Below are 17229 nucleotides of genomic sequence, written 5' to 3' on the forward strand. Positions count from 1 at the left end.
CATTTATCATCCACTATTCTACCGTGTCTCGTTTGAAAAGAATCATATAAAATGCTAAAAATTTTATACATTTATTTAACTATCAACTTCACCTGCATAAATATGCAAACAATCAGATACAATGGTTCTCATTTAAAACTTTAACTTGATAAAACTTAAAATAAGCACTCTTTTTTTTTCATAAAATACATATTCTAATTATGTTAACTCAATAGTGATACATAATTTGTGCAAATAGTATATATATATATATATACTGTTTATATATATTGTTGATATGAACTGATATCAAATATCATAATAAAATATAGACTTGAGAGTTATCTCCATACTGATCAATAATACTATTTGTTACCAATTGTAAAAAAAATATTTTTTCCACTACATGTACCGGTATATATCATTATTTTTTTTAAATCTTTGCTGGATCTAGTCAATTAAATAGCTAAATATAAAAATTAAATAAAAATCACCTTCACCTACTTATATTAACAAACACCCATATATTAACAAATATTAACAGAGTAATCAGAAAATGCTTCTGGTTATTCGGTACTATATATTCAAACAAGTGTAATACAATAAAATGTTGTGCTTGTAATTTCTGATGAAGGTGATTGGGAAAATCTGTAAAGCAAGTTGGTTTCATGCTAAAGAGTGCCTTTATGAGGACTTGAAATGTATAAACCTGAGACAAACCCAGTGACTAGACAGTAGATGTGACAGAGATCAAACTAATGCTGAACTGGCAATCATCTGCCAATGACATCATATAAGAAGCCCTGATATGGTATGAGTATACAAGTGATGCATAGTCAATGTAAATATGATTTAGTTGAAGTCTAGGGAATGGCCTAATCTTATTTTTGTAATTTTTGAAAAAGTCTTGTTTGTGCTAACTGACTTTATAAAACAGTACAGACCTTGACATAATATTTCTCAATAATTTCACACAAAATGCACAAAACACACCTGATAACAGCACCAAGGGTGCATTCCCAGAGATTTAGATTGATCCAGAAATTTAGATTTTGATCGACCTAACTCCCTGGGCGTCCACGCTAAATTGCAGTCAGCCGAGCGCACACCATAGTTAAAGCAATAATAACTCTTCCTTTGAGATTCAAAAATCCACATGAAATACATTGTAAACAACGCATGGAAATATATTCTATTGTATTTTACCACTAAAACGGCCGTTATTGTAGGAAAACTAAAATCTGTGCTTGTCAATAGGGCTTTCGATCACTTTTTTCCGGTCGACAAGTGCATTCGTTGCTAATGACGTAATGGTGTCACGCGGATTCTCGCGTTCATTCGAGACCAAAATAACATGGCGGGAAACCCTCAGACGTAAGTTGCGAGTTTTTGTACAGTGCGTCGGATAACGAATAGCCCAGAATGGCACACATTGTGGATATAAATGCATTTTTCACAAAAAGACGAATATATCTCATGAATCTTATATAGTGTTGTTGCTGTCTGCTTTTCCCGCGGTTTTAAGTAGGTCACCAGTGACTTTGCAATGTCAGAGAGAGCTCTGTCAGTTAAAATCTCTTAAGAGATTTTAACAAAAAACCGTACGTTTAGGAAAAAAACCCTGGATTAACTTTGAATGCAGGAATGGTGTCGTTGGCCATTGGTAAGTACGGGAAAATTGCCGTTTTTTTCAGGAAAATCCAATTTTTGGCCAAAACGAAGAGTTATTATGACTTTAATCACCCCTTTACAGCTTTTAGTAGGCAGGACAGAAGCTGACAGTAACCTAGTGAGACTCCCCACAGGGATAGATCGATCTAAAATATATGGGAATGGGGTCCAACATTTAAAATTTTCTAAGTTTCATAGGTGAAAGGAATCATGGAATCCTTGGCATTGAAAGGCGTGCTCCTAGTGAATATTCTAAAGCACCTGTTTTCCAGCCACATAAACCTCTTGTATGTTTCTGTCATCACCTGAATTAAACAAAAAGAGGTGAACAAATCAACACTACAAACACTGTTAAACAGTCTAATCATTAAAGGCAACTTTAAAAATAATTGTTTTCTTCATAAACATTACATAAAATTTATCATTTCACCATAATATCTGATCATGGTATGAATCTTTAATACTTTGCTTAGAGTGAAAAGATGAATATTCTTAGTTTTAATACTAGTTTTAATAGCACTGGGGAATTCCATCCCATCCCCATCATTTTTGTATTCTTGGTCATCCCTGTAATCACACCACAATTAATAATTAATAAATAATAGATAGATAATAATTAACAGACTTGCCTAAAAATAGAAATTTCTGTATGATATCATCAGTTGAGTCCCTCTTGAAAATGTCAACAGGTCCCTCAACAACAGTGGTGTCCACCAATAGAGCATCGAATTCTTTTCCCACCTCAAAGTTGCCAGTCTTGTCTGACAGGCCCAAAACTGCAACAAAATATAATTTTTAATTAAATATATGAGTTAAATATAGAATATACTTTTTTTCTTAAATGTTTGATTATAAAAATCTTTCCTACTCAAAACTAAGAAGTAACAAATATATCGATCGGCTTGTCACAAAATTTCATAAATTACAGTAAGAAATTTGTGCTACTGTCAAGCATTTAAATGTGATCCTAATCAATCTAAACTTCAAATTTTTGCAAACCAAAGGGGATTCAGGATATGAAACATACAGTAGGCATGGACACTTACTCTAAATCTCCCACCACCAACCACATCTCTTCAAATTTTTTTTTTTTTTTTTTTTTTTTTTAATGAAAACAGTCAGAACAAAATAATGCAAATAATGTTCTACACATGCCCCCTCCCTACTACTTCAGGCAAAATCCTGAATCTGCCCATAGATACATATAATAGAGTTCAATATCAGTCAGTTTATGCGGGCTGTATTTCTTGTAACAAATGCCTGGATAATTTTGGTCAAAACAATTATCTAAACTCAATCAGTGAGGACCTCTAAGAAAGAACTATCCATTTTCTCTAATTAAATTAGACTTTGTTGAGCATCTGGTGACAACTTGTAATGCTACAGTGGGCCTAGTATGTACTGGTAGCTATAGAGTACCTTCACTTCCCCCTAGAGTGGCCAATTTAAAAGCTTCACGGTGACTCAAGCTCTTGTAATCAGTATGCATGTCAAGGCTGATGACATTGGAGACTTGGACGGCTGTGCGTATGGCATCTAGCATGGACGGGTGGTAGCCACCAGAAACATCTGGAAAAAAATTGAGTAGGAACCAAAGTTTGAACTGACAAACATGGAAAATGAAATGCATTTCATCTGAAAAATAGTCTTATTGAGTATCTAAAGGTCGCATTGATCTATTACTATATCTGATCTAACATATTTCTTTTATTTAATTAATTACTTTCTGATTGGAATGATTTTGAATTTCAGGTGACTGTCACGTATCATTTTCTGATTTCAATCACTTCACATGCTATACATCCGATCAAGTATAAAATGTCTGAATGGCATCTAATTAACAATGCAATATTTTAATTCTAACCAACAATCAAACAATTTAAAGAAAAAAAAAACCAACATTAACTGAAAAACATCATTTCTTACGGAGAAAACAAATTGAACAACAACATCACATAGCATAGTGCCACTGTTATACACTATGTTAGAACAATTGCATTTTTTATAAAAACCAAAAATAAACAAGCTGAACTATTGGGATATAGCATTTCATATGAGTGCAATCTGATCCTCATGCATGGTTCTGTGTCTAAAATCTAACATAATAAATCTTCTCTATACAGAGTACACTATTGGTCTATGCTAATATAGAGAATGGAGTGTTATATGTCCAACTGAAAATAATCTTTTAGAGGACATTCAGAACAAGTTGATCCATGGACGAAGAGATCTGCAGACTAAATATGGCTGACCCACTAAAAAGCAATGCCACTAATCCCCCCCCCCCGATGGTCTCCCCGCCTCCACACGCACCATTAAGCGGATTAAGTTGGAGAATCTGCTCTGAAAGCACTCCAAAAGTTTGTGGCTTAAAAAACTTTCAGTGCCAGCACTACATCATGAAAACTGCAGTTGAACTTTTTTCTACCTCAGGTAAAGAAGTCAGTTCAAAACTGAACTGCAATAATTTATACTCACTGTCTGCATTTTTTTCTGCAGGGTCATCAAGACACGAAAAGGCCAAGGCCAGTAGGTGATGCAGTCAGTCAAAACTTTACTGCAATCATTCAGAACTTGACATTTCTGCATAACTAAGCTGCCATCTATGTATAATGTATAATGTATAATGTATAACTCTATCAACTTCATTGCCCTGCTCAGTATGAGCTAGCAAACTACAGGTTATAAACTTAAAGATGCAGGGAATTTAAATTCACCCTGCTGAAAAAAAATGACTACCTGTGCCTAGACCAAGTTTCACCCCCATGTCCAAAACTCTTCTTGCATCCATCATGCCACTACGCAGGCTGAAAAGCAAGTAGCATGCAAACAATTGATAGACTAGAGTAATTAAATGGGACTACATATCAGACATATTAATCATAGCATAATGTAAAGCTTTACTTTGGCAGTGGCAGATCCAGGGAAGGAGCAGTGACATTTTGATAGACCAAAACATAGTGGATCACATAACGTTACCAAGTTTTCCTCATGACTTTTTTTTCTTAGGGGGCAAAGGCACATGTTATTTATGCACTATTATAACAGTGACAGTGTTCAGTAAAGGTCTTGCTTAAGCAGAGCTGTGTACCGTGCCAGTCTGAATGACCTAACAGACATGTTTTTTTAAAAAGATTAAATTCTGTTTGAGTGTCAGAGGATATTTCATTCAGAAATTCATAAAATATATTGTACACAAAGGTTTAAGCAACTTCATTTAGTTAATTGCAAAGATAAAAAAATCTGTCAGTGACACTTTCTAACCATTTTTGTAGAAATCTTTCATTGTTTACACAGACTACTGTGAAAATAAGGCCGCATTCACAACCAAAGTTGATCCGTGGACTAACAGATCTGCAGATCAAATATGGCTGAGCCACTTGAAAGCTTGACCTATTCAGTCTTTTAGGGAATTATGTGGCAGGTTTCCAAGTGGTTCAGCCATATTTGATCTGCAGATCTGTTTAGATCAACTTGTTCTGAATGTGGCCTAAAACTGCAGCTCAGTGGAATGAAAAATACTCAGTAGTGATTGGTTTGGACCTGGTGTTATGACTGATAGCTGACGATAGGTTAATTTCTGAAATTACTACTAAGCTTCCCCATAAAAAAATAAACAATTACAAACAGTATAGCAAACAATACAAAAAAGGAAGATTATGATGAAAGAGCACATTATTCCCATGAAATTTTTATCCTTGTGAATCCCTTACCAAATTCCTGGATCTGTCAATGCTTCTGGGCATTGCTGTATTCGTATCAGGCAAGATCAACCCCCACACATACTATATGAAATTATATATTTTATTTGAAAATTGGGTTCTAGATGCCAGTTAAAACCCTTGTATGGATTCCATTATTAGGTCAATTATTATTAATGGGTAGAAAATTAAGCAATCAGTCAAAATTATCCAGCCATTATGACTTTACCTGCATTGATACAGCAATGCTGTGACATATACCCTGTACATTGTATACAACAAGTAAATATAATGAACTAGGGAAGAGAGGGCAAAAGGACTCGGGTCTGATATCAATATTAGTAGAAAGGACTTGTAATTGCCTAAGTGCAGTATTTCATATATCATATATATTTAAGAAGCTTGACACTCATGAACATGCCACATAATGAATGATATATATATATATATATATAGCTAAGCAAACCAATCACACACAAAATTACAGATGTCATATACACAACATTATAGCATTTTATACCACTCACTCATTCATTCATTTAGATACCATTTTATTTTTCTACTTTATTCATTTATTTATTGCTTTCCCTTGGTTTTCTATGCCTTACCTGAGGTTTGAGTTTGGGCAATGTGAAATTCCTGTGCCTGTAGATTTAAAAAGTTTAAGCTCTTCATCTGACAGGTAAACTCCATGGGCCATCACCGTCTAAAAAGTCAAATAGTCTGTCAGTATCGTAACAATTTTACAGTCTTAAAATATCCTTAATTCAAGATCGACAACAATATGACAACATTATGTTTTAGTTGTGTTTAGCATATATATATATATATATATATATATATATATATATATATATATATATATACACCATTAGCGTTTGTTGGACTCTCTGAAATATACCCTGAAGAGCTATCAGTTTCATTTAACAGACAATTTGTTATCAACTGTTCAAGATTATCCAACATTTTTGGCTGCCAGCTGTCCTTAGATGGCAGTCATGCAATCACATGATTTCAAATAGCCTGTAGACCTTGATGTATCAGTTTCACTTCACAGGTGCTTTGCAGTCAACCATTCAGTAGTGTACTTTTAACTCCCTGCCCTAGTTTACACTGAAAGAATGATCCATGCTTTGCAGTGAACCATTGAAGCATGTCCACTTTTTAGTACTTATCATACACTGATCATGTGTTGGCAGCAAAGCCTACATTGTACATGTTGGTTCACTTGAGGGAGTAAATATAAGGCAGGTCTTGGGATCTGAAGGGTAGAAGGTAGTGAATAGTGTGTGGAGTTGTAAAAGATTCACTGAGTCACAAACTGTTAATGAATGGATGGATGGATGAATGAAACGAATGAATGAGAATAACTGAATGGCACAATCAAAGCTGATTTTTGACTGCTTTCACAATTTAACTATTGACTTAAGTTCTGGTCAATTTCAAATCAGGATAAACTCAAGGAAGTCTATTATAATGCACTGGCCCAAAAGATAATTAACTTTTTTCTGTTGTAATAAAACAGGCACTATCTTTCATCATTCAAGTGCACTTTCATTGATTCATCTTAGGTCAAAGAATTGATCCAATAGTTTAAACCTATTTATGATCTTTAGTCCTTTTTTGATACCTGCCCTTTTCTATAATCAGAGTTCACCAAGTCACTTGCCTTGTCAGTCAAGAGGTTACACTGATCATAAACATCTGCATAATGTTTAGACCCTGGAAACAATTCCTTCACCCATTCCACCTCATCTGTGGTCTCTGATATGTGACTCTGGGAGGAAATCAGAAAAAATATTAATACAGTAAATGAAAGTCCATAAAAAAAATTAGTAGCTTCCTTTTTATTTGTCTTATCAGCATTTTCCTTTTTATTTGTCAGTTTATCTATTCATTAATTTACATAATATTAACTTTTTTTCATCATTTAAAAAAAAATATTTTCATCTTTTTTTTTCTTCTTACCCCCTATAGCTATTCATTTTTTCTATCTTATAAAAATATTTAAGGTGACTGGTCATAATGTAGTCATTACTTCTAGATGGCACTGGAACACACATTAGGAATGAAAGTCAAGAAAAATATATATTAAATGAAAAATATTAAATGTGCAATAATGTATGATATACTGATATCTTCTTGTACCTGTATTGGCAAATCATACTGTTTAGCCAAATGTCCTAGATATTTGCTCAGCTCTAGGGTGCAGTTGGGGGCAAACCGTGGTGTGATCACTGGTTTTATGAGTGGATTCTGAAATACATTATAGCAGTGTGACTACTAAAAATGATAGTTATTTCAACATACAATGGTTATCTTAAAAAGTCCCTGAAACAGTTTATATTTCATTTACCTTCTGGAGTTAAAATGGCATGCATATATTACAGGACATTTATTTTTAAAACTAAAAACAAATAGTATAAAATTTGCAGGCATTTATTACATAATTTTCTCTTATGAAAAATTAAGTTACTCACATTTTTCTTAAGAATCTTGGTTACAAATCTGAAACAAAAAATATAAATATTTATTTATAAAAATCATTCCATCAAATCTTTCTCTTTAACTTTTTGCATGATCAAAAATAAGTTACAATTTAAACAAATAAATTTAATAAATGGTCGCTGAAGATAAATGACAGTGAAAAAAAAAACATTAACGTCATGAAAAAACATAACACACTTTTCTGTTTCCTCTTTGGACTCCTGCGTTGTCTCAACATAGTAATGTGGGGAATAGGCATCCATATTGACTTTGCCAATGTATGCTCTCTGACCAGCATTTTCTGTAAAATTGACATAAAATATCTTTGCATTTCCTTAAGTCCTACAAAAGAATTCTGACTTTCCTGCTTTTCTTGCTTATTTTCCTGCACTTAATTCAACTTTTACTTTAAGATATATGGATAACTGGGAGTGTCAAGAGAAGTTCAATATTCCATAAATCACCAATTGTTGGTTTTTTTGTAACAATGTGTACAAAACAGACATAATGTAACATATGATAGAATGCAATTTTACTGGACTTTTATTTGAAGTCAGCACTGCATCTTTATACTGAAGACTTCTACAATTATGTATTTTACACATACTACAATAATGAATCTTTTAATGGATTCTTAGGATACATAATTTTAGAATCATTTAAAAGTAGATCTTGGTCAGCATTTTCTTTTTTGTTTCTACTGTATAAAATGGTACAACAGGGTAGCCTGCTTTTTTAATTTTCTTGCTACCACACATATTTAAAGAATTTATGGCTTTAAAAAATACAGTACAATTTTCCCCATTAAAAAGATAACTCTAGTATGTTATCAGGAAAAGTCCCCTGATGAGGATGTAATTTTAAATCTTTCCTTATCACTTTGTAAGTCCAGTAAAAAGAATTTTATAAAATGATATGTTATCTCAACTGGGTATCTGATAAATCTTTGAAACTTTTAAGTATTTAAAAATAACAGCTATGTACAAAGTTGCCCTACCAACTATATCACATAATTTCAGTGTGGCATCAACATGGATCGTAGCAAAGTAACAGGCTGTGGTAGTTCCATTTTTCAAAACCCTTTTCTAAAAAAAATCAAATAAAATGAAATGAAAACGTAAAGAAGCACTTGTTCAACACTGTTATAAAATCAACACAAAACAATATGTAAGGCTTGTACATGAAATGACGGGCCCGTAGCCATGGGTGTTTGGGAGTGTGGCATGAATCATTCGGAGCGTGAACCATCCATTCTGCTCATGCGCACGAAGCGCAGGCAAATCTGAGAGACTTCCGGCATGTACAGTCCGTCTCTATCAATTCAACAATACATTATTAGACTTAAATAAACATACACTGTTGAGAACATACTGCAAATTCAAACATAATATTTAGAAGTATTCATATCTTTTAGATGTTCACCTATACTGCAATTTCCCTCAGGTGGCCACATCAACACACTAGCCTAGTAAAATCAATGTAGTAGGCCAACAGCTGAATAACGACGGCCCATCCACAGTAGGTTCATGCATGCGTCGAACTGTAATTTGACACTGATTCTCTATCAAAATTATCAATTAACACATGAATTTTACCTAAAAATCCATCATAATAAATATATAATGACATAGGAAATGAACTAGCTGAATGTCACAGTACAGGTGATAAAAAAAGGATCATTCACGGAACGGCTCGTACACGTGTCTGCTGCATGTACAATCGGTCAGGATGGATGGTTCACGCAAAACAGACCATACACGTAACAGGGGGGTTGGAAAGAACCACCCTTTTTGACAGGAAAAGGTCCCCTCTGGGTAAAATTTTATCTAAATACACCAAGGTTTCATTGTATAAGGTCCACTTTTTTAGAAAAAGAATCCCCATTTTGAAACTGCTGGCTACGGGCCTGAATGATATGATTTAATATCTTTATATGTAAACATGTATGTAATAGTTATCATGAAATAGGTCATTCAAGCATATCTACAGACAATTTATATATGGGTTAAGCACAATCAATATTATATTGCTGTGTAATAATTTTGTGTACATGTATTCCAGCACCTCAATTCCATCAATAACTTGCTGTGGCATTAACTATAATTATGATTGTGGCATATTAGCTTGGATAATAAAAAGCAAAACCAAATGCCAAGGTTAGACTGCAATAACAAGTTATTTGTAAAATAAGATCAAAGGTAAAGGGGGAATTTTTGGGGTGTCAAAATACAGCTGGATATAACCAATTCTATAAGCCATTCTATGGGCTCAATCAAAACCTACAAAGTAAAATAAATAAATAAATAAATAAATAAATAAATAAATAAATAAAAGGTCCAAAAAAATGAGACCTTTTCATAAAAAAATCTCCACCATAACCTTTATATATAAACTTACCACAGCCTTCTGGTACACATCTTCAGCAAACTTGAGGTCTTCAAAGTTTGCTTCAATGGGATATGTATAATTTTTCAGCCAATCAAGCAGATGTAACTCCATGGCTGTGCCAGTGTAGACATACTGGGAAGCATGGATGTGGGTGTCAATCAAACCAGGCATAAGAAATTTCCTGGAATGAAAAAACAGAAAATGATATCAAATAATAAAATCTCAATTTTGTGTTCAAATGCCATCTCATCCTTTCATGTTTCACAACCATTTGATGCTAAAGAAGTTTCATAAGTACTTTGATGCTGTAATTCATATACGTAATAATAGGGTAGGATCAAAAATGTCCCGACATGACACATTTCTAATCACACTACTGAATTATATAGATATCATTTTAAAGTACCATTACATTTCTCACATGAATGTTGGGACACACTGTATCCAGCCCATAAACAATGACCACTACTGGACAGGCATGTCCATACATACTGTCTGGACACAAATTTAAGGGACATGATGTCCTCCTAGATCTATTTTAATATAATCTGGATGGCATTCCTTTGTTACAAGAAATGCCTTTCATCTTTATGTATAAAAGCCCCCTGAATCTTCAGACCAGCCAGTGAGAGTCACAGCAGTCAGTGAGAGTCACAGCAGTTAGCGAGAAGGCAGTGAGAATGAGACTGAGATTCAGGGGTGACCAGGCTTCAGTTCAATAAAGTCCTCACTAGAAAGCAGAATCTCTGTGTGGTTTTCTCTTACTCTCGTGAAGCTTAAGACTTACATTAGCAAAGCCATTCCTGTTACATGCACAAATATATACTACCTTCCATCAGCTGAAAATCTGTTTCTGACATGTACAGCGAAATCTCTGGTGCTGGAGACCAATTGCTTGCTAAAGATTGAAACAAAATGCCCCCCCCCCCTCTCTCTCTCTCTCTCTCTCTCTCTCTCAGTCTTACCCTTTTTTGAGGTACTTAACATCATTTTCCTGAAGCCCCAATTCTGATAAGGCTTCATCGAGATAAGAGGAGTCCTTGACAAGTTGGATCTGTAAGAATACAATGAATAAGGTTACTTTTACCCAGCAAGAACAGCAAATTTAAAACAATATTGAATCAACATTACAGTTTAACATTTTGCAAAAATAGAGTTCAACTTTGTTGGAAATGGACACCGCAAACACTAACTTATGAAGTTGAAAAAATATTATCCATTGATACTAACAAGGCAAAACATTTTTAAGTTGGCTGTAAACTGAAAATTTCTGCCAAAAAACTGATTTAAGTCAGCCCTACCATTATACTGACTGAGGTTCAAGCATACTAGTAGTTTAAACTTCCCACCCTGAGAACATTTACATGTTTTAGAGCAACAAATGTAAATTATATTCTAAGTAATTCATTTTAGTTGTATTGTTTTCTAGATGGACATAATATATACATTCTAGCATATAATCTTAAAGGATATGCTGTGTCCCTTTAAAACTTAAATCAACAAAATTTCTCAATGTTATGTTTGAATATGTCTTTATTATCTAATACAGTAGTGAACATTGTTTTCCCTAGACAATAGTCCTCTTTTTCATATATTTAGTATTGAATAATGGCATATGAAATGTTATCTATCATTTAAATTTATAAGAGTTACTAATGGAGGTCAAGTCATAGATAAAGTATGTTACCCTGTGAGCATTTTAAAACATGTTTCTATTGTAACCTCGAGGTCATATACCCCAATATTTATTAGTGTCACACTGAAACGTTTTCACCATAGTAATGTATAGGACCATGTTAAAACTGCAACATGCAAAATAAGATCAAAGGTAAAGGGGGGGGGGTTAGGAGAATGTTAGGAGGATGCCAAGGAACTAATTTCACATAAGACTGGGCTATTGTGATGATATATGATATCTAAATGACTTAGTTAAGAATACATGTGACATAAAGAAGTGGACAGGGCTCCTCAGCCCCAACGCTTCCAGACTGGGACTAATCTGGTAGAAAAAGTGACATTTAGATCGATCTATCCCTGTGGGGAGTCTCACTAGATTACTGTCAGATAATCCGGCTTAAATGTCCATCCCGCCTACTACAAGCTGTAAGGGGGTAATTAACTTTCGTGCCCGCTCGGCTGACAGCTATTTAGCGTGAACCCCAGGGAGTTAGGTCGATCTAGTTTGGATTGATCTAATCTCTGGGAATGGGGTCTAAATGTGCAGTAAGAGAGCCTCTGTGCTTTGCAATAAGTGAATAATGGCAAATGGTAGTAATGGTACATTCCAGACATTCAGCATAAAGGAGGTTGACTGATTATCCAGCATGCCCTTTTTAAGGATCTCTTTTGTTACAAGAGCAAGTTTTTTTTTCTTTAATTTATTCAAATGCTTTACTTGAACTTAAGATACAGTAAAAGGAACACAGGTAGCTAGTGTTTAAAATAGACTACAACAGAAGTTTTTCCTTTTTGATCCATTTACCCTGATGACAAAACTCAAAACTTCACAGCCCTGAACTCGTTCAGAACAGCAACAACAAAAAGAACCAGGACTTTTTTACTGACAGAGTAACAGAAAAAAAAGGAACAACCTCCCCAGTGAAGTTGTTATGCATCATCACTAAGACATTTAAAAACGAAGTGGATAAATACTGGAACTACATGGAACAATTCGGCCTCCATCCCTAAGAATAACATTTTCGCCAAGTAGTCGGAGAAGTCTATTACAATGAATATATTAGTAACTACTCTGATTACCTTAAGTAAACAAGTATTACGTATTTTACGTGTTTATATTAAGTCTGGCGACATACATATTAGATAACATAAAGCATACAGATTAGCACAAGTGAAAGGTTGGCCCAGGTCAGATCACGTTTTTGCATTACCTTCTCTACCACGTAAACGCGATGGGCTTACCTTTCCATTTTTCACCCCAAGAATGTGATCCTCCAGTATTACCATAGGGTCATCGGCTGTGGAGTGGCATAAAGTTCCATAAAATATCTTCGCGGCCATGACTTCCGCAGTGAATCAATGCAAGATCCTGGTTTATCGCAAGCAAAATGTCACTGTGCCTGACAATCTCAGGGGGCGGGTCCAAAAATAGAACAGGGGTGTTTTCTTCTCATTACATTTCTCCTGGTACTCTAAAACCATTCTGACGTAAGAGCGTAACCTGTCATTCCCTTTTAAGTTTGAGAAGTGTGTAAAAAAATACGCTTGTCAACTGTTGTATTATCTGAGTCCACGTGACGTCACCGTTGTCGCTGTTTGCTTAACCTGAGCACCTGAGAAAAGCCAGGACGGTGAAAAACTTCCGTGTCAAAGGAGAACTTCGGGCGCGATTTATCGCTCAAGAATAGGATCTTTATTCTTCTTCTTCTTCTTCTTCTTCTTCTTATTATTATTATTATTATTATTATTCAATAATACTACAAACCGAACGGTGCCAGAAGAAAACCCTATGGCGCGTTATTTATTTTTACTTAAACAAACTTTTTGTAAATGAATAAATAAATGAATAATTAAAAAGTGTGTGTAGCCTGTGTACCGTTACCACTGTTGAAGAAAGAAGTGAAGTTTATACATAAAGTGCATTTCTTTAAAATCACAAAGAAAAGTCTGTATTGTAGAACTGGTAATCTGGGCGTATTTAGATCGATCTATCCCCGTGGGGAGTCTCACTAGATTACTGTCAGATAATCCGGCTTAAATGTTCGTCCCGCCTACTACAAGCAGTAAGGGGGTAATTAACTTTCGTGCCCGCTCGGATGACAGCTATTTAGCGTGAACCCCCAGGGAGTTAGGTCGATCTAGTTTGGATCGATCTAATCTCTGGGAATGGGGTCTATGCTGGTAATCTATGCTGTGGGGTAGTAACGGCGCACGGGAGGACTAACATTCCTGATATTTTGCAACACATGTTCAGTCCTAACGGGAGGGTTGTTACCACCCCAAGACAATTTTAATCAAATACTTTTTTTTTTTTTGGTCATAACACATTACAGAAGCATTTTGGTAAATCAATAAACATTACAATATACATCTCTGGAGAGCCTCCATGCTATTCAATATTTTTCTTTGTTTCCAGCCCTGGTTCTGATGATACATCTAAACAAAGCTAGCACTGTGCATCACACTCTAATTGATAAAATACAGAAACAATACTGACATTTTTTTTCAAAAATAAAATGAATAAAAAATAAATTAATCTGAAGCCGGAAGAGGAGACTAGTTATACTATATTATGACAGTTACCCTAGTTGTCGTTCCCTAAACTTGGATTTTTACAGCCTTTGAAACATTTAAAAGTAAAATCTCAAACAAAAAGGTATTGTATTGTGTGGCTAAATCTTGTTACTGATGTAAAACTTAATGACTTTAGAACTGGACAAATTGGTCACTGAGTGTATCTTCTATTGGGTCCACAGATTATTTTCACTCAATATTCACATATATATGCATCTGGCTAATTCTGTGCACCTTTCTCTTGTGTCCAACGAGGGTTTTTTTTTTTTATGGATTTAAATTAATGTTATCTGTCAGCTGGCTTTTAATAACGAGAAGACAATATGTTGGAGGGAATAGTAATAGTGACTTTTTTGCCTGATAGACAATCACAAAAATGCCATCATATTCGTGCAGAATCTGACGAATCTGTTGCCCTATGATGCCAAGTGGCTGTAAGAGTAGGCAGCCTGCTTCAGAAATTATTGTGTTGCGCTAACTTTTTGGTCTCTTTGCAACCCCACAAATTGAAATGTGTGCACTATTTCTTTGGAAATTATATTTAAAATGTAGATATTTCAGGCGCACACATTATGTTAAATATTCATTTATCATCACTATTCAATGTTTATCATTAATCTGCTTCATTTCTTTTAGTAATGGGACTTTCAATAAATGCAGCCGTCATCGGCCAAATTTCGAACATCATACTTGAGTTTGTTCCATTATTTTATCTGCATGTCATATTATTATTTAAATTAGCTTAGATCAAGGAGACATAAACGTTAGTTTTCAGTGAGTTTTCAGCGTGGTGTGGGGTTTCCGTAGATGCTGCTTCTTAAAATTGAATTGTGAATTAAATCGGTTTTATTTTTGCAAGATTCGCGATAAGAGCTTGGGTTCGATATACAGATACTGGGCCCCAAGTTGGAGTTACTGGAGTTAGGGTGCAGCGAGGCGTGGAGTACATTTGCACATGGCGTGCTGTATGTCGTTGTTAACTTTCTTGATGTTCAACCTATGGATCAAAATGACTTGCACTCGCAGTGTTATCTGTGCCTATTGCCTTGAATATGTGGTCCTCTTCTTTATGAGCAGTCTAATGCGCCCAAATCACCTCATCTGTTAAACTGTTCCATTGGTTCTTTTCTTTCCTCAAGTATTCCATTGCTCTGAATTTGTTTGTCGTAGGCCTACTTTAATGTAGACTAATATATAATTTAAAAAGAATTTACAGAATTTACGATACTGAAATGCAGTACCTGAATCCCCTGAAAGAAAATGAACAAAAATGTGTTATAAATATCAGGTAAAAAATAATGTTTGATAAAAAATTACGCTAACAAATATGCGCCTGGGGTCGTAAACGACCCCACCCGGTATGAATAGGGTGCGTTAAGATGCGGGGGAATATCGGGGCGGGGCGGGAAGTATCGGTGCGGGGACGTGTCGGTGCGGGAGAGTATATGGATGTTTCTATTTAGTGAGTATTCAGCGAAATCTTATATTTATAATGATGCGCATGTTATTGCCATTACTGTTAAGTAATGTACACACACTGGACAATAGAAGTGTCACCCCTACTGAACCAATACTTTGGAGGAGATAAATGACTGTGGAATGATATGCTCCTGCTATAATTTTATTAACATCAAATTTCACAAAAGAAACGGTTCTGACTAAACAATTCAACTGTATCGATATTCTGACATTGCTTATATTCCGCCTCTTCAGGCTAATAACTTTGATTACTCTGATTCAGGGGGTGACACTTCTATTGTCCAGTGTGTGTATATTCATGTTATCTCTGTATACTAATGTCAAATAATGTACGTTTATAATGTTTTGATCCGTATCTGCCTAGCATGATACCATGATGCAATTAATGTCTATTTTGTCTTTTGTAATTCCTTTATAATTTTGTTGACTGTGTTCTATGAATAGTGTATTCAGCATTGCATGTCATAACGCTATTAGGACCTGTATTTTAAGTTGAACTTTTTGGACCTTTGAGAACACAGAAACAGAGAAAAATGCTTTTGAACCGAAGAGTTCCCGCTTTTCCCCGCTCTAAACATATTTGACCTCCTGACGAGAAAACATGAAGTGTGATATTTTAGGTACATTGTTGTGATTTGTAATAAATACTTTCTACAATGTCCAGTGTGTTTATTGTTCTCGGTTCCTCTCTCAATAAAAGAAAAAGAGTCAATGCTGAGGAAGCGGAGGATTATCGTATTCTTTCTAGGGGGATATATATATATATATATATATATATATATATATATATATATATATATATATATATGCGGGGATGTGAGGAGATGACCCCCAGTTACCCCCTGCACCGAAACTCCCCCCACACCGTTATTCTCCTGACGAACTCACTGGTTAAAAATTAAATGCGACATATAAACCACAATTTTTGCTTATAATTTATAACTGTAAATAACGGGGCCCAAAAATGACATGTTTTCGATTTTTCATTTCAAAAATCGATGTGAGTCTCGAAAAGAAGTATTGGTGTGACATAGGCCTATGTAACGATAACGGGGAATAACGGTGTGGGGAATAAAAAAAAAGTATGCCTACTTTGGACAAATAAAACATCGTTATAGTAGGTATTGGAACGAGTAAAACTTCGTTTTGTTGTCCTTATATTGATCCAAGTTTTATTTTATTTGGCAGTTATCAGTAAAATATAGGCCTACATCCGAGATGCACCTATTTTGACAACGTAAGTATTTTAGCAGGACACATATCCTATTCCAAC

The 17229-nt window shown here is 34.8% G+C and overlaps 1 protein-coding gene across 3 annotated transcripts; it reads right to left on the bottom strand.

Annotated features, from left to right (window-relative positions):
* Window positions 1–55: 55 nt before the first annotated feature.
* LOC106165419 (guanine deaminase-like) lies at window positions 56–13497 on the bottom strand. Of its 3 annotated transcripts, XM_087007316.1 has the most exons (13): window positions 13146–13497; window positions 11192–11280; window positions 10236–10407; window positions 8836–8923; window positions 8037–8139; window positions 7832–7859; window positions 7500–7607; window positions 7021–7128; window positions 5960–6057; window positions 4390–4457; window positions 3070–3219; window positions 2280–2426; window positions 56–1955 (listed from the first exon to the last, which is right to left on the bottom strand). In XM_087007316.1, exons 1-13 carry the CDS (start codon window positions 13242–13244, stop codon window positions 1903–1905), a joined length of 1311 nt encoding a protein of 436 aa, XP_086863442.1. In that variant the 5' UTR covers window positions 13245–13497; the 3' UTR covers window positions 56–1902. The 3 variants fall into 3 exon arrangements, with proteins under 3 accessions (XP_086863442.1, XP_086863443.1, XP_086863444.1); XM_087007317.1 differs by lacking the exons at window positions 11192–11280; window positions 13146–13497 and adding an exon at window positions 11014–11159; XM_087007318.1 differs by lacking the exons at window positions 11192–11280; window positions 13146–13497 and adding an exon at window positions 11056–11074.
* Window positions 13498–17229: the final 3732 nt, after the last annotated feature.

Source organism: Lingula anatina, chromosome 2 (assembly GCF_051362555.1).
Source record: "Lingula anatina isolate TDL-2025a chromosome 2, LinAna3.0, whole genome shotgun sequence".
Taxonomy (NCBI): Eukaryota; Metazoa; Brachiopoda; class Lingulata; order Lingulida; family Lingulidae; genus Lingula; species Lingula anatina.

Bases quoted from the DNA above. Each gene is read 5' to 3' on its own strand.
- LOC106165419 (XM_087007316.1), bottom strand. From the start codon at position 13,244: ATGGCCGCGAAGATATTTTATGGAACTTTATGCCACTCCACAGCCGAT. The intron at 8,924-10,235 runs GTAAGTTTATAT...GATTTTTTTTAG, and splicing joins ATGTGTACCAGAAGGCTGTG to AAAAGGGTTTTGAAAAATGG. The intron at 4,458-5,959 runs GTAAGGCATAGA...CTTGCTTTTCAG, and splicing joins TGCCCAAACTCAAACCTCAG to CCTGCGTAGTGGCATGATGG.